At 43.2% G+C, this 24,368-nt stretch overlaps 1 protein-coding gene across 1 annotated transcript in view; it reads left to right on the top strand.

Moving 5' to 3' along the window:
- XYLT1 (xylosyltransferase 1) overlaps window positions 1–24,368 on the top strand; it is a 171,246-nt gene that overhangs the window by 66,548 nt on the left and 80,330 nt on the right. The window contains exon 2 of the mRNA XM_054391170.1: window positions 19,532–20,057. Coding sequence (XP_054247145.1) covers window positions 19,532–20,057 — 526 coding nt within the window. The remainder of the gene's footprint in view (window positions 1–19,531; window positions 20,058–24,368) is intronic.

Genomic DNA, 24,368 nt, shown 5'->3' on the forward strand with positions numbered 1-24,368 from the left:
CTCTTATTATAGCAGTGCACATTTGCTTTACTGGTGGCTAAAATCAGCTGTGGACCATATGGGGAGCTTCTAAGCTCTTTTGGATTTGCTAAAGTATTGCTTAATGATCATGTACTCAAATGTCTGGCATCACAGTGTCTATTATTTGACCTATAAAATCAGTGAAACGCCAACTGTCAGCTGCCAGAACTCTGTCAGAAACAGTTCATGACTTATCTAAATTTAAAGCTGGTGCACATTCTCATTTCTCTTTTTATATGCTTGTGAGCCCTCCCTTATGTAAAATGAACTAGGAGCCCAAATGAGAATGTTGGTTATAGGAGTCCTGTTCTGATATTTATGTATGAGCTCTTCATTGGGAAGTCTTTGCCCACAGTTTTCCAAACCAGTTCAGGAAGATTTTTAATTTTTTTTTTTTTTTGGGGGGGTGGAAATTATTTCTTCCTTGTGCTAATATTGAAATGTCCAATATTTCAGTGGTGATGTGTGTTGTGGAGTGTCTGGGATGAAAGATGCTATGTCAGCATTAGACAGTTACTGCATTTTAGTGAAAGCTGGCCACAGACTGCAGCAAGAACTCAGAGATAAATCATCCTTGTTTTCTCCCTTTGGATTTGCTGAATCTGCAAACTGAATTCGCTGCCTCCTGTTTTGCTTTAGATGAGCTGTCGTTTTCTGTGAAAAATGCCTTCTGTTTTTCTTACAGGTCTGGATATCTCTCTCACCTGTTGTGATGGTTTGAAACTGTCTTTTTAATTTTTCCTTGCAAAGTTCAGAACAGAGAAAGTGAAAGAATGTAAATAAGTCACTATTGGGTGTAAGAAAGCAAAATAACGATTGTTCTAAACACTTCCATTGGATAGATAGAAATGTTTAAGAACTATTACCCAAAACAAAGTAGGCATTTGGCACATTCTGCGTTCGGCAGTGGGGGCAGTTGCTGGGCTGTCTGGCTGCTGTTTCTTCTTCTCTTCTGGCTGAAGATAACACACTGACCTTGGCAGCTAAGTTAACAACTTTCTGCTTAACTAACTCTGCTTCTCTGTCCAGGGGGGTCTGGGGGGGAAGCTCCTGGGAGAGAGAGGCCCCTTTGGGAGGGTCCCCTTGGGGGGAAGCAAAGGGAGATCGATTGTACTTTTTCTGTTGATGGTATATATTTGTGAATGTTGTGAATTTTGTATATTTGTACATATTCATTGCATTTCATTGTAGATTTTAGACTCTGCTTGTAAATACAGCTTTTCATTTGCTTCCAGACTGAGCTAGCCTGGTTATTGTTGATGGGGGGGGAATTTCAGCTCACACCGACACACCTGTCTGCTGTCACTGATTTTTCAGTTCTCAGATCAGTGGGTCACTTCATGACTGTTCCACGTACGTGGTGCTATACTACTGCTTCCATATGCGGTGGACCTCATTCTGGATTGACTTGTGTCTGTGTCCAGCTCAGTTTGCTGCTGCCTGAAGGACATACCTTCCGGCTGGATGTGAGCTGCTGGAAAACCAGTGAGAACTGGTAGCCTTCCAGAGCTGCTGCGAGTCTGTGCAGGCTGCACAGAGCTGGTCCTGTAACCTACTCTCATCTGGCTCTGATGCATTTGTTTTCTTTGCTTTTTTTATCCATGTACCAGCCTTAGTGAGACGTGTCAGCTGCATGATAAATGTAGCTATCCTCAGTTCAGAATTTAAAAAGTGACACCAAAAGGTTCCAGGCTCCATTGGGCTTCCTCAGCAGCCTGGAGTCACCATGAATTGTGAGGATGTGTGAGACGAGGCAACTGTGCTGATTTCTCCTGCGGTCCCTAACTTTGTCTGGATAAGCAGCAGGGGTTGCCGCTCTGCACCTTAGCACCTTCACGTTTCACTGGGGGGGTGAAAAGCTTCCAGTCACCAACCTTGTAATTCTTGGACATCATGTTCAAATGCTAGGAAAGTGCCACATCAGCAGCTTTATCTATTGCCATTGTGAAACAGAGAATAATCTTTTCTGCATTTTAACTGGTTGCTTGACTATCCAGCTTCCTTTAACGGGATCAGCAAAGAGGTTGCCTGTCAGAAAAGGCTTTTTTCTTCCATCCCTTCGCTCATTTTGTTGTAAACTGGATTCTTCATAAGTAAGGTTGCAAATGTATGGGGTTGCAGTGAAGACAAACAGGCTTTTCTTAAGCTTTGTTTAAAAAGCTATTTAGTACACGTCTGTTGATATCTGGGGGAAAAAATATCAGGAAATGTGTAATCTGTAAATTTACTGTAAGATGTAAATATATAATAAGTAAGCTTATGCTTACTTATGGCATCTGCTGGCTTTACTTTGGTCTTCAGCACATGTCTTCAGCTTTATAAATATTTCAATTTTGTGTACATCTTCATAAGGACAGTAATGGTGCTTGAAAAGTAGGAGGAAGAACTCCAGTGTCAGTAGAAGCCTGTTTGGAGAAAGTGGTAATTCATGGGAGGCTGGGGCTGTGCTCTTGGAGATGACAAATTAAAGGAAGGCAGAAAGTTGTGAAAATACTGTGTGCTCTTCCATGTCCTGGCTGAAGGACATTACCAGCAGGAGAGGCAGAGGCTTGCAGGGAGTCAAAAATTTGATGGGAATGTCTGGAAAAGGAACAAGGAATCCATTTTTAAATTTGTTTTCTGTGATAACATAAACCAGGTTTTAAAGGGACAGCAAGTTTTGGGATTGAAGTAGATTTATCCTGACTTTGAATTGCTTAGTTAACTCTTCAGTTTACACACATGAAAATATTTATGTTAAGTAATATATGCAGTCTGCATGCATTTTTGAATGTCTCTTTCTTGTCTTTCCAAGACACCATCATATGTGTAGGAAGGAGCTTGATTAATACAACGTGTATGAAGAGCTACATAAACATAGTGATGGTGTTACTGTGTGAGGAACGTGACCTCAAAGCATTTTCCTGGCAATAGGGAAAAATATGTTTCTTTGAACACTGCAAACTGCCTCATTCTTCTGCTGTGGGGGTAAGAAATGGCTGCTGGATGTGGCAGATCCTTTGTTGCTGTGGTTAGCTGGCTTTGCAGTGCTGCAAGGTAGAAAACTTAGTGATTAGCTTTGCCTTAAGACACTGTTGGCCTTTCCGGTGGTTTCTACTGATTTAGCTCCTACTGCCTTCATACCAGTGTCATGGCCACAGGTGGCTGTGGTATCAGTTAAATCTGTTTTTTGTGTGCTGCAAGACCATCACAGCCTGCTCCAGCCCTTTGACAACCATGGAAATACAACAAAATCCTGAGGAGCTGGCTGATAGAAATGTCAAATCCGTGCTTTCAGTTATACACAAATCTTTTGCAGTGTGACCACAAGCCTTTAATCTAAAGTACTGAACTCATTGTGCAAATGTTATTTTATCTAGAACTTTGAAAAGCATAGTGGGAGAAGCAGCAAGCAAAGTGCTGATGCCGTTTTTTTTTTTTTGCAACTCCCTGGGAAAGAAGAATTGGAAAGAAAGAAGAGAAAAGAAAGAGGAGATTTTGACCCTGGATTTTTAGGGGAAAATCTTGAAGTTTTATTTGATGCCTTTCATTAGTGACAAAGAATTGAAAAATACTGGTGGCTTTTTGGATCCCAGTGTGCCTCTGGATGGGTTTGTTCAGCCAGTCTTGCAGGGCGGGGATCTTATGTCACGATGAGCTCCTGAACCATGCAGTCAGAGTCCTTCACGTTGGTGCGTGTCTGCTGGTCCAGCAGTGCAAGAGGCAGACTCATGTAGGTGGATACAGTATAAGGATGGATGGGATGGGGAATTAGTACAGTTTTCCTTTGGTGTTCTGGTCCTCACCTGAAGCTGTGTTACCTCTTTAGAGCTGGAAATTTTTTTGAGACTTCATTTGCTTTCACCAGCAAGGCAGCAGGTGAACGAGCCTGACTCATCTTGACAGCAGAATCCAGCTGCTGTCCTAGCTGTGAGTGGAACTTCACCCATAGTTAGTTGTGTGTTCCTTTATCTACTTAGAAAAGAATCTCTAGTTCCTTGTCTGACAGGTCTGCAGATCTGTAAAGATTGGAACCTGAGTAAGCAGCAATCAGACAAAAGGTGAACTATTGAACAGCAAAGCAGAAGCCAAGAGATGTAACAAGATTAAAAGACAAACACAAAGGGCATTGTGTCAGCCCTAGATGGCAGCTGACAGGAAGGATGCCCAACAGCAAGGTTCAAGATAGGGTCAGAAATATAGTCTGAAGGAGACTGAGGGCTGTTAAATAGACTTAATCCGGAGTTCATTTCTTTAAACTGACCATGCTTTCTAGGGAATCATTTTAGTATTCATGGAACTCCTCGCTGTTTCTAGTGTACCTGCTCTCATGAGTGTACAGAACCTTGGTACATAGACAGTTATTCTGTATACTGTATTCTGTACTGTGTACTGTAGAAAGCAGTTTGCTTTAGTTTTCCCTTCCTTCTTGCCTGATATTGTAAAATGCTCAGGATCTTGGAGGTCTGGGCACTTTGTTTAACATTTCTGACTGTCTACCTTCACACCTGGATGTGCTGATGTCAGCACACATGCATGACAGAAGTTATTATAGAAGATTATTTTTTCCCTTCTAACTTCTCTTTCTGAGTCATGCCTTACTCTTGCTTTTATAATTTTGCCATTAGATCTCTCAGTTTTGTTACCAAGAACTAAAATCCTTAGCCTCTGGCAATTGCATTGATCTTCAGTCAATTTTTCTTAAAAAAATACACCCAAGAAAATCCATCAGACACCAGAGCTTGTACCACCAGCTGCATGAGAGGTAGCTTTGATAGTCTTTTGTTGGCTTACTTGGTGAACCAAAGCTGAACTCTGAAGAAAAGGCCATTGCACCTTGTTTTGAGAATTGCTGGGAAAGTTTAGCCCTGGAAAAACAGTGCTCCTAGACAAAGTGTGGCATGGGATTTCTTTAAATCTGAAAAAAATTGTTTCAGCCTTGTTATTTCAGTGTTCCTTTGAGTTCATATTCTTTGTAATGGAAAGTGACAGTTGTTTTGCATACTGGAGAATCTTGCATGATTGGTCTCAGTTCAATATCTGCAGGAGGAAATTAAGATTATGCGACCCACACATAATGATGAGGTTCCCGTGGCTTTTTAATGACATTTTACTTTAAATACAAAGACATGGTGCTGGTGAATAAGATCAGAAGAGTAAATCCTCATGGTCATGATCAGATCATATTTGTAATTGAAAACTACTGCTTTGTAATAGCAATTACAGCATTCCATGAGCAATTAAATAGTGCTTCTTAAAGACTTTTTGTTGCACTTTATGAGTGCCAGGCTGACAGTCAGGAGAACTGGTGTTAAACAATTCCCTGCAGTTTTGTCATGCCAGACAGTTGTCTCCCAGTGGGCACGCTTGGCTGTGCTCTTGCCCTGCTTGTCCAGCTGTGTTTTCACTCCTCTATGCAATGGCTGCTCCATTTCCTTGCTCAGAGTCAGTTTTTATCACACTGCATGAATGGGTTTTGTCTGGTGTTGGATATTCATTTCACCATTCCCTCCTACTCTTCCTGCCTAAATGCCTAGGAGAGCAGTGGAAATAAATCTGATTTTCTGTTTTTGTTATGACTACTTTGTTTCAGCTACTGCCCTGTTGGTATGGCCTTGTTCCTCCAGTGATGGGCCCATGAAAATTCACTGCTCCTGTGGTGGCTCCCATGTTCTTAGGAAGTGTTGAGCTTAAGTTCCTCCTACTTCGTTGAACTGGACCCTATAAAACTTTCTTGTGATAGTAAATGGAGAGGTAGTGAGGAGATGAATCACAGCATGGATACATCCCCTACTGTTTTATTTGCTTCTCTGAATTCCTCTACCACTCCCTACCACTGTGCTGTCCTCCACATGGCTTGCATGAATGTAGTGAAACTGGTGCACAGTTTGTGGGTTTTTTGTGTAATAAGAACTATGGTGTAATGAACGAGGGAAGAAGAAAGCTTGCTCTTTGGCAAGCTTCTCACACAGTTTCGTCCTGTTTTGTTAGTAGTTTCTTGCTGAGAAGTCTGTTATTTTGGACATACTTGCAGGCAGTTTCCATTTGGTAGATGTGTTTAGAACTTCAGAAATTTCCATGCCAGCCAATTCACCAAACATCTTCTAAAATACCTGGGAATATGTTTTTTAAAAAAAAAAAAAACTATTGGTTCCTTCTAGGAGATTGCATTAAAATATGGGCACTGCATAGAATAATCAACATTGCAAGCAAGCCAGTTGCTCACTGCAGTTAAAAATGTGCTTAATTCATTTCTTTGTGTTCTGCCTCTGCATTTGTGTTGGTGATAAGGAATATCCTATCTTTAAATTGAGAAAGGAAAAAAACCTCCTATTTCATCAGAGCAGTTGCTGTTTGTCGTTTAAAAAACAGGTCATCTCTGAAGGGACCAAGGTCTGAGTGCTACTGCTGGGTCACTTGTAGAACTGTGGCTTGTCTGGGGGAGGCAGACAGCTGATGCTGTGTATTGGGCTGGTTCTGCCCCTTGGGTGCTCTGTGTGCACAGCCAGTCTTGATGCTGGCTGCCAAACCTTTGGTGGTAGTGAAATGTAGCTCACAACCTAGATTTGCTCTAGGTTCAGTCACTGACCCACTGTTGAAGACTATCATGTATTTCCTGAGCAGGACCATGCTCTAGCATGCTGGATCTGCATGGCAATGACATGGCTCGCCTGCAGTGAAAGGCTGACTTTCTCCTTTCTATTGATTTCCAAATGGGGACTACCAGAGCTTCACCTTGATCTCTAAAACCAGCTCTGAAGTAACACACTTACATGTGGGAATGGTCTGGTTGAGTGTAGAGAGTAGAGGAATCTGTATTGATAGCTGTTGGGTAACGTTGTAACTGTCACTATCTCATGGACAGTTGATGCCAGATAAGATAAGCAGGGGGTTTTCAACGGCTGCTCCTCTCTTGCTGCAATGTTCTGTGTCAACAGGAACTTTTGGCTAACTAGCACAAATAAGGAAGGAATAAAGAATTGAAGTGGCTCTACTTGTTTAAATCACTTCCCTAAGATTATCAGAAACCACTTGTTTACTGGAAGCAGCCCAGCTCATGTGCTGGGTCAGGGAGTTAAGGGTGTTAATAATCTTGTTGTCTAACAGATTTCTATGTCTGCTCTATCCGAATTTCCTTGAGCAATTCAGGAGCCAATAACAGCCCATGAACATTTGAACAGGCATTCAAAGACTTTACTTTCACAAACTGAGAATCTGGGCCATGGCCAGAGCCCAGCATTGCTTGTTCTTGCTAAATGCTTTTGCTGTTATGAAGAACACCACATGAATTAAACTAAGTAAAGACGACAGCTCCTTGTCGGCTTTCGCCGCACGCAGGATGCCTCCGTTCCCATCAGGATTTGCAGCAGGCTTCTGCTTGCATCAGATTGCTTCAGATCTGCTCAGCTAACATAATTTGATGCTAATAAAGAATAATAAAGGGCAACAATTTCAGATATGCTGACAATAATCAGTGGTCCTGCCTTTATAAGTGACAGGAGCCTAGAGCTTGTTTTCCTGGCGGAGCCTGCTGTATCGCAAGTACTGATCTCTGGTCCCACCACGCTCTGCATTGCAATGTGCTACCTGCTGGGAAAGCTCATCTCCGGCTATTTGTTTCTTTCATGGCAGAGGGTTTTTTTCCTCCTTCCTGTTTGCTGTTCAACTCATTGCTGGGCTGCATTGCTATTCCAGCCAGCACAGTCTTGAGTAAATGTTTCTGTGCCATCCTTCTTGTGCAGCGGGGCTTGCCCAGCATGGGGGCAGTGGGGAGGGAAGTGGGGGAGCTGGTAAACCCCTGTGTTTCCACATCTTTTCCATGCTTGTTTTCCTTAAACTGCCCAGCATTCAAAAGGGGAATTATGTACAACCTGAGCTGCCATCATACTGTGCTGTTCATCTAGTTCTGCCAGCTGAGGAAGTGCACATGTTGGGATGTGACCACTGACTGTGTGTGGAGCGATTCCTTGGTTCTGAGATAGTCGTAAGCGTGGAGCTGTGGAATTCTGACCATTGCTGAATGTAGTCTAATTGCAGATCACTCTTCTGACAGCAGTGTGCTTACAGCTTGAGTGAAAGGCTGTTATGTGGCTAAAGAAGGTAAGGTGTTTGACTCATCATGGTTAGTGCAGCACACAAAAAGGTTTTGGTGTGCAAAATGAATATTTATTCAAGCAAGGGTGGAGAGCAGTTTCCTGGAAAACTTTTTTGATGGCTTCTAGTAGTGCATATATTGCTCACAGTCTTTATTGGAGCCAATAAAATGACAGGTTTTTGAACTTAAGGTGCATCTTTTTTGGTGTCAGAAGCTTGTGTTCTGCTACATCTCTCTTATCATCATGTTCTTAAAACTGCTTCTTTATATAGCTCTTAATGAATGTATTTGCAAGAGCAGAATGCACTACCAGGTAAGTAAACCTCACCAAGGCCATGTCCCAGGCTGAGTTTGCAGAAGGCTGAATTGCTGGCAGGGGAGCTAAGGAGGCAAGTGCCAGAGACCATAACGATATCTTCTGGCTTTTTCAAATTTTATTTTATTACTGTATCTTACTGGTCTTGCAGAAGAACCTTCTGTGAATAGACAAATTGGCATCTAAAAACTTCTTTTCCCAAGTTCCTTTGCCATGAGCCTGGAAGTCTGCTCCACAACCTAAACAGGACACTTTCCAGGATTAACATCTGTAGTTAAGCTTCCAATTTATAGAGAAAAGGTAACTTGAAAAATCATGTCCTAGCACTGCCTGGCACACATCCGTGAGCCCATGGGACCCTTGTGTGTTTATGTGAGCAGAGTTTGGCTATTGGGTGCAAATCATCCATGGGTTTGATGGGAGAATTTCACTCTTGCCCAGTGCAGGGATCCTGTGTGAAATGTGCCTGCCTGCATCTGGTCACTGCTTCACCAGCACAGCAGAGATGGCCAAGATAGGGTTTCGCAGGAAACTCTGGAGTGGCTCTGGAAAAACTTGGGAGGACAGTGACATCGTGGCAGTTCTTGCAGAAAGAATAAAAGAGATGCTCTTTCTACCCTGCTCTCTCTCTCAATCTGTTCAGGGAAAGAGCAGAGAGAGATGAGTTGGTTAGAAGTAACTTGACCTCCATAGTTAGAAATGAAGTGGTAGAAGTAGAGTTTGTCTTTGCCATCAAGAAGTAGTGCAGCTTCACTGGGTCTGTACTACAAGCAAGTGTTGCAAATGGCCTCCCATCCATCCCAGACCTTAGGGTCCAGGAGCAGTGCTCTGCAGTTGCATGCAAGGGTCTGTTTGGCTGCTTTCAGTTAGTAGATACAAGATAGTATGATGCCAAACTTTGTGTTGCTATGTATCCAGCACTGGATAACCATTGCTGATCTGCAGTCTGTGGTGAGCACACATCTTAAAGTGTTTGTGTTTCAGTCTCACCCAAAATGAGAAGAAATGTGGAGACCTTTCATTCCTGCATGCTTGATTCAAAGACTTCTTGTGGTGCTAGGCAGGTGAAAAAAGATGTGAATGAATCTATTTCTTTTAGTGCTGCTCATATTAATAGGCTTTGCTCTTCGTGCTTATTGTATCGTAATTCTGATTTAACAACATTTATCAGTAGAAGATCACTGCAGGGTCTTTAATGATTGTAGTTGTTCAAGCTGATAGTCTTGAGACTATTAAATAAGCTCCAATTACTTCCCATTTGTTTGTGTTGTTTTTTCCCTCCGAGTAACAAAATGCAATCCTGAGGTTCATTATTATTCTTTGCATTGTATTCATCTAAATAGATTTTCTACCTAATTAAGGCTGAATACATTGGTGCTAAAGTGACCGTATTTTACAAGGGTATTTTCATTTGTATGTGAGGGTGGCTTTGGTTTCTTCCATCCATATTTTAATTATGTTTAATTTCTGTAGCTGCCAGAGATCCTATTGTGTGTCTCAGCAATTCACCCTGGGCTGCTCAAGATTGTTTAGATTGGAGTGGGAATAGGCCTCCAGATGAATTCAGTTGGAATCTAGTTAATAACGAGTCACCAGGAAGCAATTTCAAGTGTTTACTACTGCTTTGAAAGATATAAAGTGTATGTTGGCTGAATTTTGGGTGAAGGAAATAGAGATGAAAGCAGAGGAATTCAGTTCAGGTTAGCTTTATTTTTTCCTGAGTTGGGTCATTGAGAGGGGAAGGTAGAAGAAAAAACCCTGATGAACAGGTTGAGTGGTAATGGCTACTGAGTGTGGTGATTGTGGCCATGTTCTGAACATTCAAATGCTTGAGCTTTACTCTTATTTTGTGTTATTTCTATATGATCTCTCTGGGGCACCTTTGTCAAATAATGAAGCAGTACAATTTGGTGATAATTAAAACCACAGAACATCTCATTTTCAGTATTGTATGCAATGAATCCAGGAGGCTTAATAATGCTGGTAAATGTTGCAGGACAACTGCTCAAAGTGAGTAGCCTTTCAAGGGTTTGTTCACCTGGGACTGGAGCAATGTGTCCTGTCTTGTAAGGGTGAGTTCCCTTGCCTGCACTGAGGCAGAGCCAGCTGCAGAGCAGAGGTGGAAGCCATTGAAGTGTGTGTGTCCATATGTGTGTGCATGCAGCAAACCAGGCTGCCCAGTGTTGCTGTTGGTGAGTTTGATTGGGAGGGATCCTTGCCAAGAGACGAGCTGTGTGCATTAGTCTGGAGTCTGTAATGAGACCATCGTTTGAAAGGGAGCAATGTGCATAAAGCAGGGGCAGTTACTGGTTATAAATCCAGGTCTGTTACAGACTGTGGTGTCTTCCAGTCCTCCTACGTAAGTACAAATTTTCTTGAGAAGTTTAATTAGCAGGAAACAGAGTTGTCAGTGTTTGAAATCCTATGGATGTGTGCTTTCACAGCTCCCTCTAGCAGTACGCCAGACTTCTTAGTAGCCAGGTGGGTATTTGAAATTGCAGTTAATACAGGATGGCTCTTCATACAGTTACTGTGCTAAGCTGGAGCAAGGGTGGAAATCTGAACTCTGGAGGGGTGTAATGCTGTTTTACTCCATAGCCTAAAATCACTCTGAAAGTAAGTCACATGTTAGCAAGAAACAGAAAAACTAGTTTGAGGAAAGCAGATGAAGTGTTGAAGCTGTTTTCTATTTCAAGCCAGAACATTTTTCCTTAATGTATGAAGGTTAGGTATGCAAAAGGAAAAGAAGGCAACTTTTATTAATGATATTTTTGCAATGCTACTTCTAGTCTTTCAGAACACACTGAATAAAAAAAGTCAATGGTAGCATTTTTGGAAAGGAAGGGAAAACCAATCCTCCAAACAATCACTCACCAATGCAGGTGTTCCAGTGTGGGGTCCCTTGGGCTGGTGGTCCATCTGTTACTCTGCAGCCCTGAAATGCAAGTGTACAAATACAGCAGTGCCTGGAAGTATTTGCTAGTGCTGAATCCTGAAGGACTCTTGCTTTTTGAAGTACCAGCATCCCCCTGTTAACTCAAATGATTGCTTTTCCTTGTAACGTTTTTTTACATAATAGAACAGACTGTATTTGAAACACTTTTGTCTTTACCAGCTTGAAAGTTCAAAGTCATCTTTTGTATCTTCCCCTTTAATATCAAGCATAAAGTTACTTAATATATTTCTCACAAAATGTTTCTCACAAGTCTTCTGCCACTGACAACTGAAGTGCAATGTTCTAATTAGAGTGAAATGAAAAAACATACGGAAAAATCTTAACAACATGAACATGCTCAGCCTCTGGACCATGGTGGGCTGCAGCACACAGGAGAGGTGCCTGAAGCTCCTGCAGACCCAGCAGGCTTGGTTGTCCTGGAAAAAGGGCTTGCTTGGTCTGAGAGGGGGAAGGGAGAGAGGCTCCAACATGTTCTCCTGCCTCACTCAGCATTCCTTTGCTGTTGACTTCTTTTTTGAAAGAATCATTTCTTATTCTTCACCTGTACTCAGCACTGGTCAGGCCACACCTTGAGTCCTGTGTCCAGTTCTGGGCTCCTCAATTCAAGAGAGATGTTGAGATACTGGAATGTGTCCAGAGAAGGGTGATGAAGCTGGTGAGGGGCCTGGAACACAAATCTTATGAGGAGAGGCTGAGGGAGCTGGGGCTGTTTAGCCTGGAGAAGAGGAGGCTCAGGGGTGACCTCATTGCTGTCTTACAACTACCTGAAAGGAGGTTGTAGCCAGGTGGGGGTTGGTCTCTTCTCCCAGGCAACCAGCAGCAGAACGAGGGGACACAATCTCAAGTTGCGCCAGGGGAGGTCCAGGCTGGATGTTAGGAGGAAGTTCTTCACACACAGAGAGAGATTGCCCATTGGAATGTGCTGCCCAGGGAGGTGGTGGAGTCACCATCGCTGGAAACGTTCAAGAGCAGACTGGATGAGGCACTTAGTGCCATGGTCTGGTTGATTGCTTAGGGCTGGGTGATCGGTTGGACTGGATGATCTTGGAGGTCTCTTCCAGTCTGGCTGATTCTATGATTCTGATAGTGCCCGTCCTTCTGTATGCTTTTAGTAGAAGAGTAAACATTGGAACAATTGCAGACAAATTTTACTTTGCAGTTTTACTTTACAAAGATGGAGAAAGTTTTTCTTGGAGTCTTGCAGAAAAGGAGAATGGAGCAAAGCTGCTTCCCATGACAGTCTTGGAAGTCAGCTGCGGGGCTGAAGTTGTGGTGCTGCTTGGTTTGTCAGCCTGCAGCTGCCCATGGAACAGGTACTCTGAGGAAGTTTCTGTGGCCATGTGCCAAGGCAGGTGAGTGCCTAGCTGTTTCAAAAAGGGGGAGGAAATTGGGGTTTTGAACCACTGGAGCATGGGGAGTATTTATTATTTCTGCTCTCAATCTGAACACCACAGTGCAGTGTCTGTAGTTCTGCTGGGGGAAAAGGTTTTGATTTCAACTAAGAGACAGCCCTCAAATGTGCAAAGGTTAGAACAGAAGAAAAAGGATTTAATCCAGGAACAACTTTCCCTGTGGAGAGGCCATCCTCTGACTCCCCTGGCAATGTGGAAGGTATCATCATTGAATAATTAACAAGCACTGTGAAGTAATGTGCCACAGAGCTGTAAGTAATATTGAATGGAAACTTGGTTGAGTTTTCTTCTTATAGTGCTGTTTAAATTCTTCTTGGTCACAGGTCAGGTAAAACAGATGAGCCAGTAAAAACTGATCAGGTCTCTTCAAGGCTTTGACTTACAATGCAGACTTAGAAGCTGCTCATCTCCTCCTCAAGGTGTGAGGTGGTTTGGAATTGACATCAACACAGCTCACCCCAGCCAAGTAGCAAGTATCTGCACCAGCTCCGGGCACTCATTTTTTGTCTAGACATGCATAACTGCCCAGTGACTGCACATTTTCATATGTGATCAATAGTTATGTATTTTATTTATGTGACAGGAGGGGGGGAATCTAGTTTTTGCAGTACAGGTGTTTGATTTCTCCCTGGCCCTCAAGGCCAGCATGTCCACTATTTTGTATTTAGAGGCAGGTCTGTGTTTTGCTGTTGCTCAGTGTGCTATGCCTATTTGTTGATTGTTTGCTGTGTCTTTAGGGTACCAATCTTTGCCAGGGGAAGAACACGAGAATATGTTCTCAGTACAAAAAGACAGCAAATCCCTCTGTGCTGGAGAGAAAATCAGTTGTGTCAGATAAACTGAAACTGTGAACATTTGCCTTTCAGGGCTTGATTGCACATGGTCCATCCATCTGTGTAGTATTTATAGGGCTTCCTTGATATAGAAATCATACAATGAAAAATTCATCCTGAGAGAGGAGCATTTTCTTCTTGTTGGGAGGAAATGCTCTGCATGATATAATGAACAGCTTTTGCAGACAAATGCACATTCTTACTGTGCCCTTGTGAACTGATTAGGGTTTTCTTTCACTTTCCTGACAAAGCCTCTCCCAAAGGAGCTGTGTGGTGCAGGCAGGTGGCAGGTGCTACTGGAGCAGTGCCTTCCTGCTCGCTGCATCCTCTTCCCCTTGGATCTGGTGTCTTGAGGTGGATCCCTCAGCCATGCAAAGTCTGCATGCCCTTGCTGTCTGCAGAGCTGGTGTGCATCAGGCCCCTGATATTTTTGTCTCTGCTGATTTATGCGCACATTAGGTTATCTCTTTAAAAGCAGATTTGAAATTGCTCTGGTGTTGGCTCTTTGCATATTGCAACAGTCTGACAGTCACATCGCCTAATCCTGGCTGTTGGCAGAGGCAGCCTTCCAGCATCAGTCTGAAACCTTGCAAGTTGGCTCCTGAAGGCTTTATAGCATATTCTGGCTGTGCAGTAGGATACCTCACAGAGAATGTGCTGGGTTATTGCAGTTTTCCCTTGGTCAGTATTGCACCTCCTGTCTTTAGGGCTCAGGATGGAGAACTCTGAAAGGTTACATGAGAATTTGTGCCCTAGGTTTTCTGAACTGGACTAAACCCAAATGCAGATGTATGCTTGAACCTACTTAACTTAGAGCCAAATATGCATGACAGCTGGAAGTGAAAAATGTGTGGAGAGAGGCAGCCTGCAGGTATATAAACTACCTGGGATCTGGCTGAGCAGGTGTGTGTTGTACTTGCAAAGCCTTAGAGAGTGTTAACAGGCTGTTGTTAAAATCCAGTTGTCATTACAGACAGCTGTAAAGTTCTTCAAAATTCTCCCTGTTTGTACTAGGTACAGCGAGCAGCAGCTGCTGCTGGGTTTGCAGTGGGTGACAGCATCAATTTGTTCCATGGTCTTCTCAGTAGATGGCAGAGGCTCTACCTCTGTAGGATTCCAGACTTTCTCTCCTGACACAGATGGGATGTTGAATTCAATCAAGCTCACAGTGCCTGAGCCCCAGACCCTCAATCACCACAGACAAAGTGGATGATACACCAAAGAGTGTACTTGTTGTGTGACAGAGTTTAATAAAACACATTAAGGTGGAGTTTGGAGAATTCAAACCTGTGCATTCAACAAGGAGCAGAGTTTGGAGCAGAATTAACTTTCATTACATGCAATGGCCCTGAGCTTAAAATGTTGGTTTTGCATTGATGTTATATTATTATTTTTAGCATCAATTGTAATCAGTATGTAATTGGCAATGATCTCATGCACACTCCTGGGTACAGGCTGTTCTCTCCCAGTTTGGGAGTATTTGCTAGTTGTTGCTGAATTGCAGCATGTGCACACACAGAAGAGGCCCCACAGTCATTAGAACTCTCCCTGCCAGGGCTCTCACCATCCAGTACTCAGCAGTTAACCTCTCCATGTATCGTCTGAGAACCAGATGAAGTTAGGACTGAAAATTTTGTCCCTGGAAATCCTTCTCTTAGAGCTGCCTTCTCTGGTGGATATCCGCAGTGCCACAACTGAGCTTTGAAATACAGTGCTACAAGTGACGAAAACCCTCCAAAGCTTGCTTTATAAAGGCTGTAAACAGAGTTTGCTTTTAAAGTAGGAAAAGGAAAATACTTCAGCCTGATCCTGTGCTTCTCTGTGAGAGTGGAATGGCTTTCATTGGTGCCAGGAGCAGGCGTGGGTCATAGTTAAGATCACCTCCTGTTGGAAGGGTGCAGGTTTATCTCGGTCAGACCTAGAGGGAGGCTGTGTTACTGCCAGAGAGGCATGCATAGGATCACAGAGAAAGGGAGTGTTATGCCAGGAGTGTGATGGAAGCACAGCTGAAATAGATGCTCTTGAGCAATGTGTTGTGTCAGAGACCTGTAATATTGGGTAACTTTTATAGGATAGCTTCCAAAATGAGCTGGTTTTGGACACAGCCTCTTCTGATCGATGTCTGTTCTAAGGGGAATCCTTCTGCTGCAAAGGCCAAAATGGTGCTTTCTGTAATCACATTTTTGTGTTTTCTGTGCATGAGATGAAGTCTCTGCAACACAAAAATTAGCAGTGACAGTTTTGAAATTATTGCTTTAACCTTAGACTGTGGATACATACATACTCTCTGCTTTGCATTTGGTCCTGGTATAACTTCCCACTTTTTTTCAGGGTACCAAAAGTGATTTGCAAGCACCGAGAGAGGTAAGAAGGTGCTACTGATGAATAGCCAGAGAAAAATGGAAACAGGTGATGCTCAAAACAGCAAACCTGCTGATGAATGTCCCTTGGTCTTGTCAGAACCAGAAATGCCTGCTTTCAAGGCAATCTTTCTTTGGGATGATTTTGTCCTGATTTGGATATCTTAGATATCCATGACAGATAAAGTCTACAATTAATCCAGGACTATATAAATTAAATACCGTAGAGCAAGTCAAACCCATCCTTCTGTAGCCAGCTGAAAACCAGATGTGTTGCTTTTATCTGTACCCCTGAACATCACAGATTAACAGAATTCTTGGTCAGCAGCTGTTACTGTTTTGAGCTTGGAGTGCTGAGCTTCATTTCCCTTGCACTGCAAACACGCACGTTCTGCTGGCAGTGTGGATCCTGTCTTGAAATCGTTGCACCCTAAAAATCCATCCTGGGCTGTGATGAGAGTTATCGTGAGAGGGAAAAGCAGATCAAAGGCAGATGGAGATTTCTGGGTTTGTGACATTTAACACTGGCATCAACAGGTGTGGGATTGCCTGGGGCTAGAATTTCAGCATCCAGCTGTGGTATTTGCTACACATCCTTATTGTTTCAGTATGTATCTCTAGCTCTTGCTTGGTCCAGTTGTTCTACAGACTGCTTTAGCTTTTAGCCCATACTCCTCCCAAAGAGGAGGCAATGCCACATGTCTCCTTGGCGAGGAGGAGGATTCCTGGTGGTCACTGTCTCTGCAGGCAGGGAGGAGTTACAGCCAAGCTTAGGTTTGATAAGGTCTGCTCTTGTAGCATTTAGAACTCCATTATCTTTCCAAATTCCAGCAAGTAGACTCAGATAAGCATTTCCCAGAGGTGGGCAAAGCACTTGAAGGAGTAAAACAGTTTAAAGAGGTGAACCTTACCCTAGTAAATCTTCTGTTTACTTTGGTTATTTTCTCCTGAGGCTCCCTCACAACTTTCTGCCAGTCTCTGCAAACACAGTGCCAGAACACCCCAGCTGGATGGGGAAATTCTGCTGAAACCCCCAGAGCTGCAGGGATGGTGCCAGGGAGCTGCACACCTTGACCAACACACGTGGGTGCAGGGGTGGTAATGTGGAGAACCAAGACTTTGACTAAAACATCACTTAAGTGTTGTGTTTGAAACAGGAATGGGCCCAAACCTCATCCTTTGGGACTTCTTCATGCTACAGAGAGGTTTGGAATGGGGCAGGAGGACAGAGCATGGGGCAGGGCTGTGCACTCCTCAGGATGAGGGAGGATGTGTGCCTGTAGCACTGGTTCAGGCCAGTATCTTCTTTGTGGGTACTAAGAGTTACTATGGAAAACCAACACAGTGAACATCATCTCTCCCTTCCTTTCCCCTTTATCAACATGTCATTTGCTGTACAGGTTAGGATTTCCTTTTTTTTTTTTTTATGCTTAAAGAATAAAAATTGTTTAGCAAGTCAGAGAGGGAATGTAGCCAAGATGCACAGAAATATCCCATCATGTCACTGGCTTTTAGCAACCCAGGAAAAACCTTAATGGAGAAGAGAAATTTGGTCATTTCCCCCCCCCCATCACTGCAGCTAGATGTTCTGTCCCTAAACTGCAGTGTGGTGGAATGCTTCAGTTGCAAAGTGCTTTAAAGTGCATTTAGCATGAAAATTACCAACAAATACTTTGCATTGCTGCAGAGCTCTGTCCCTATAGCTCTCTGCGTGCTGCTGCTGTTCAACCCCAACAAATAAAATCCACAGTTGCACTTTCATAATTTCCTTTGTATTTTACTGCTTAACCTGGTGAAATTTAAAGATTACTTGTAAAGAATAGCTCATACTGTGTTTGTGTTATTCATGTTAATGGAATTAATAGCATCTTGAATGCTGCTTGTGTTTAGGTTTTGTCTAAGTGGGGACAAAACAGTCGAAAGAGACAAGGGAAAGCTCTGGGTGAGCCTCTGTGGGTACAGATTAGACCATCCATGCCCTTTTGTGCCTCATTTGGTTATTCTCATTCATTCATCCAAATGCCTGCAACTTCAGATGTGCTCCTGTCTGCGTTGGAAGGCTGGTGGAATGTCCTGCTGTCAAAAAGGGAGCAGTGTGTACGTGTTAAAGGGTAGCTGCAGTGTGCTGGCTCTGATTCTTTATGGTCACTGTAATCTAATAGGTGACCTGTGTGTATGTAATACATACACACACATACACACAAACACATCTACATACATATGCACAGGAGTGCAGAGAGCATCTTGCATTTAATTATTTGAGGAAAAAAGGTGAATTCCGGCACCACTTAGAGGAAATGTGACAGCACAGCAATCAAGGTTTCTGACTTGTTTCCTCTGTACAAATCCAAGAGCATTAAAATGGAACAAGGCACACTTTACAAGTGGCATAGCTAAGCAGAGGTTTTGGAGCTGGTTGAACAACAAAGGGAATGTGACAGCTGTCAAACATCTGGAGTCTAAGAGCAGCATCACCTCAGTGGAGGTGTTTTGAGCACAATATTAATAAGTTTTGCTTGTCTTGCTGTAGTTGCAGTTTGGAGAATGAACTATTCAAATGTTTCTCATTGCAGGACAGCAGAGGTCAAAATGATACTGACTCCCTGCATGGCCTTGGATAAAGTCATTATCTCCCTCTCCTTCTTCTGCAAAACTTGACTGTTAAGTGGTTCCTTGCAGAAGAGGTGTGAGAAGCAATTATCTAATGCTGGTAAAACGTTTTGAATACCAAATGTGGTTCATAGGTGTCAAGAGTGGCTCCCATCAGTCATCCTTAGCAGATGTTGTCATTTACCAGCTCCTGATTGTTGGTTGTTAGGTCTTCTATTAGTCAAAATAAAACAGGACAGATTCAGAAAGTCTATCAATATTTATACTCCTGTCTTCAGATGTTTTAATGACAGTTCCCCATTGATTTAATCTGCTGTTGAACATGTAAATAAATTGAGATATTTCCTCATTCAGCAGGTCTAAAAATTAGTCCCCAATAGCCTTGAGGACTAGTTTCAGGTTTCCAGGTTTCTATTTGGTAGTAATATACACATATAAGTGCCTCTTGGATTTGTTCTAGTCTGTCACATCTGCTCTATAGCACATTGCCATGTTCTCTGTCTCAAGGATCCCTGGGGAATTTCTCCTTTTTCTTTGCTGTTGTAAACTTGCTCTGCTGTTGTGGAGCTAGGACAAGTTCTCATGGTAATAGGTGGAGGCAGAGGTGAAATTGTGAAGGAGAGCATTACTCTGCATCAGACACATATTGTACATGGTCTGTTCCTTTTCCTTTATATTTTAAATGTTGAGATGTTATGGTCTGTGTATTTATGAAGTATGCCTAGTGGGGAGAAGGGGAAGATGGTGGTCAAGAGCTGGTGTCTGAGCCTGGCTTTGACTTTCCTGAGGAACCTCAGTGTCTGCAGCTGCTCATCCTCTCACATGGGGCTTGGTGTTTGGCAGCATGTTGTATTGTAACTGATGGATGTTTTTGTGTAAGAAATGCTTGTAATGCATGGGATGTGACTATTTTTAGTAAGATGAGTGCAATTTTTCTCCCCATTTATAGGATGGCTATTTTTCCCACCGACCGAAAGAGAAAATGCGAACAGACAGCAATAATGAGAATTCAGTCCCCAAAGACTTTGAAAATATTGATAACAGCAACTTTGCTCCCAGGACTCAGAGACAAAACCATCAGTCTGAGCTGGTGAAAAAACCTCTTAGCAAGCAAAAGGAGCACTTGAGAAAGAAACTGGAAGAGGAGAAGATGAAGGAGAACTTGTTGCTGGGGAAGAACTCCAATGAGGTGGTGCAGTTCAGTGATCATCCCAGAAAAAACAGCAGCAGCAGTGATAATTTGAAGGAGATTCACAAGTCTCCCAGACAGCACCTTTTAAAAAAAGCTGGTAACAGCTCCCCTGAACTGAGCCACGAGCAAGCACCCAAGTGTGAGGTAACGGGCAAGGAAGCGATCTCGGCCATGTCCCGCTCCAAGTCGAAGCAGTGCCGGCAGCAGATCGCGGAGGCGTTCTGCCAGCACAAGCTGGGCAGGCTGATGCCGGAGAAGGTGACGCGCTTCTGCACGCTGGAGGGTGAGTTGGCAGGTGGTGAAGGAGGAGTATTGTGGTGGAAGGATGTGGTGTAATTGAAGTGGCCTTCTGGTGACAAATAGCTGCGCTGCAGGAACGTACAGTGGCTGAGTGTGTGAAAACGAGGGAGGGTTTGAGGGCGTTTTAAATGGGGAGTTACGTGGATGTCACAAGAGCCTTGATAGATTCCTACAGAGTTTCTTTTCACTTCACTTCCACCAGTTTTATATTGCACTGTGTGATCTAGGTATTCACCTGCTACTCCTGTTTGAGTTCTCAGTCTGCAGACACAGAGAAGCATAGACATTACTGTTCTGTGGGGGAGCCGCCTGCATTTTGGGGATCGGGGAACAGCCATGGTGAACTTTGGTGCCTTATGCTAGCCAATAAAGAGTGACACTGCTGGTGTGGGCATATGGCCATTTTTCAGCACAGTGGAGTCCTGGCTAAGAACCAGGACTGCTAAGCATTTTGATAACCCAGATAATTATCAGCAATATAATTTTTAAAAAATTAAAACAAGCCACAACCATGGGGAAAAAAATAATCTGAATTTGTGGTTCACTTCTCTTTTTAATGTTCTTCAGTCAGCAAAAGTAATTTCCAGAATCACTGTTATGGAGAGTCAGTTACCTCTGTTAGCCTAAGCTGAGCTCTGATTTGTTGCTTTTGGTTTCTCTATGCAGATATGTGAGGTCTCTCTCAGCTTGCTGCTGGTTTGCATGTGTGAGCTGACCTCTTCCTACTTTGCAAGAAGAGTGCTTCATATACCACCATTCATTTAGCTGTTTGCTTCTCATACACTGAAGTGCTTTTTTCGCTTTTTATTTTTTAATAAAAAAAGCACTGATCAGTTGATCAAAGTAATTATTGATTGAGGACCAGCACGATCTGCAGCAGCACTTATCTGTACAGCAGTCCAAAGTCCCCAGCCTGTAATTGACACTTCAGCCCATGCAAGTAAGGATGTCCTTGACAAAGCTGAAAGTGCCAAGGGACTTTCACAAATATGAAAATAGGTCTTGCTTTGGCTTGGTGAGCCGTGAGGGCTAGAGGATGGTTAGTTTTTTCCATTAGAAATATTCAGTTACATCCTCTACAGAAGATCTCCTCCCTGTGACTTACCAGTTTATTGTACCATCACAAAGCACTGGTTAGTACTTAATGATTTCATTGTGTGAGGAAGGAGGATCCATGCTGTTACTGCCTAAATTAGGAGCTAAACTCCCTGTACACAGTGGGGGGGGGGGGAAGAGATGTCCAGGAGGATATTTCCATATAAGCATCTCTCTGTAATAGGAAGCTTAGGCTTTTAATTACAATGACACACATTACCAGGGTGAATGGTGTGAGCACCCCATTTCCTACCCCAGTGCATCTGGCACTGTTTGGGTTTATTTGGTTTTTATTGTGTCTCTTTTGGTGTTGATTTGTTTTGTTGGTTTTTTTTTTTTTTTTTTTAATTACTTTCTTGGCATGGTGATACTCAAAACCTTTAAGCTGGGTGGGCAAACATTGCCAATAAAGAATGAATGGAACAGGCAGAAGCTTTAGTGTTCCGTGGGAAGCAGGGAGAGTGGCAGCAAAGACAGCACAAGCTGAAGGGAAGATAAAAGAACACTAGAGGGGTAAGAATTGAGCAAAACCAGACATCAGTGGCAGGCTGAGCATCAGTGAGTGTCCCTGAAGTCCCATTGCAGTACCACTGGTGGAATCCACTGTGATAAGTGTATCTTTGATACCCTTCCCTCTTCTCTAAGGACAGGAGAGTCAACTCTGGTCTGTGAGAAAGCTGATGGAGGTCATCACCTTGTAGGCACTGTCTTCCACTTTTGGGATCAAGGGCTTCAGTTAGTAATGACATCAATACCTTGTGCTGGGTAAATGCATCACACAAATACACCAGCTCCCAGAGACAGCTGGAAAATCCATTGGCATGGGGCTGGGCACACACTGCAACTGTCTGCAATTTTGCACACACTGTGATTCCATACCCTGCCTGGTGATCTGTCTCCCAGGGTTGCAGGGTGACTTTTCAGAAGTTCTGAACAACTACCATTCTTACAAACAGGCTTCTCAAGAAATACTTATTGCTTCTTTTTTACATGCGGAATTTATCTCGTGTGCCCTGCAGGTAAGGTGATAGTGTGGTCTTAGAACAAAGAACAGTGTCCCCTCTTGCACTTGGAACCTTTCAGCTCCTATGTGCATTGCACTTTGGTGTCACTGCTTCCTTTGTAAAAAGAGATAGCGAAAAGTGGAGGAAAACCAGGAGCTACAACCACCAATAAAGAAATGGAGATTTGTCCAAATACAGTTTTATTGTGAAATACCCAGGAGTTTAGTAACAACTGCTGAGGTATGAATATATCCCACATTCAAAAACTTAAGTGTAAAAAGACCATGGCTACAGTTGTTCGGTTTGCAGTGCTAGAGCTTCATTTAGATTTTTTATTTTAGGCTTGTTTAGAAAGAATAATTGGAGGATGTCTTGACTTAGCCAGATGGATCCTTGTGGAAAATGTTGACTTTTCTTTGCCTCAAGGTTATTAACTCCTGTCCTTGCTGGCAGCTGAAATTAACCACTTCAACAGCCAAATTTCCTTGGCAAAAGCCCTAGACATCCTGTGTGTTACATTCAGGGTTGCTCTAGAGCTGGGAGCTTTGCCGTGGGGAAGTGATAAAGCAGCAGCATATTGCGTGGGACATGACTTACTTATGCAGGAGGTGCCAATGCACAAGCAGATGGGAACATCAGGGTTGTGGAGGAGATCCAGAGTTTGAAGTCACTTCTCAAATATCTGAATACAAAGTCTATGAAGACAGCCACATGGGAACCCCCAAACTGAAGGTGCCCAGTGTCTATGAGAGGCCTCATATATAAATAACTTGGTAGCTACCTTCAATTTTACATCCTTGATAAAGATGTATTGTCTGAGTTTAAGTGTGTTGTGGTCTCAGGTCTCTCCTCCTCACTGCAGAACATAAATACTGCTGTTGTTCATTCACAGAGTGGCTCCATTCCTCATCAAACACATCTCCATTAACTCCAGAGATCCTTTAAAGGAACTGAACCTGGTTAGAAGATGTCTGTGAAGCACTGACCATCAGTTTGGGGGGATATAAAACACCCCATTATTAGGCTTGCTAGCAGGGAGAACTCTGAGTAGAGATCTTGTAAGGGTCTCTTGCCACTGTATGCAATCAAGAAAGTTATATGCTGTTTGTCAGCAGAAGTCAAACATCAGGGACTGAGTGTGTTCAGCATGTGAGGGCTGTTGCGTTCAGTTTGGTTTGTAAAAAAAAAAAAAAAAAAAAAAAAGTTTCCTGTCTGTTTTCAGCAGAGCTGTGAAGTATAAATATTTATACACTGCACATTCATCCATTATCCCAACATACAAACATGTTCCCAGTGCAATGGTTTCCATTGAGATGTCATCCAGCATTTAATCCTCTTGGATCCTGTCTCAGCTGATCAAAACCACAAAGTTGCTAAGTGTAGCTATCAATCACGAACAGGACTCCCTCCAGCTGGATTGTCATCAATGTGAAGTGATATGTTCTCTTGAGTGCTTATCAACAGGAACAGGATCTTACAAGCTGTTTCTTTTTCTTTATTTTATTGTTTCCAAGGGCAGCAGGGAAAAGAAGTCCAATATAACTACCTTGAGTGTATGAAAGAAAGAACTGTTAAAGCCAGGGGCACCATATTTACTACCTGTTTGACACACAGGCTTTATTTCCATGAGAACAAGAGGACGTGGGCTGCAGTTCCTCTGAGGACATGGCAGAGACACAACACTGCTGAAGTAGCAAAAGGGACTCAGCCACTTTGCCAGTTACCTGGCTTGCAGAGCACATGAACTGGCACTTCCCAACAGGCTGGTCCTGAAAATCAGGCACAAATGTCACAGGGCAGGGCAGTGGTGTCAATGGTTGTAGGTGCAGCTGTATCTGAAAGTCACAGCTGAGATCAGAGCACAGACAGCTAGCAAGGCGCCCTTCACTCAGAAGGGAATGTTTAGAGTGTGTTAAGGGGAAATGCAGTCATGGAAGATAAGAGGGAGAAAGTGGGCTCAGTGCAAGGTTGGATGAGGAAATGGCAAATCCAATCCTATGCAGGTCGGAGAGAGGGTACAGGGAAGTTAATTTCTTCACAGGAGATCAGCAACTAGTGGACAGATTCTTTCCTTGCTAAGGCCATCTCAAGGCTGATTCTGTGCAGGCCAGAGACACTGACTCCCCTGGTGTGCCAGATTTTCTTCTGCTCAAAGTCCCCGAGGTGTCTGTGTGTCACTCAGCATTTGCAGCTCT

This window comes from Indicator indicator, chromosome 22, assembly GCF_027791375.1.
Source record: "Indicator indicator isolate 239-I01 chromosome 22, UM_Iind_1.1, whole genome shotgun sequence".
Classification (NCBI taxonomy): Eukaryota; Metazoa; Chordata; class Aves; order Piciformes; family Indicatoridae; genus Indicator; species Indicator indicator.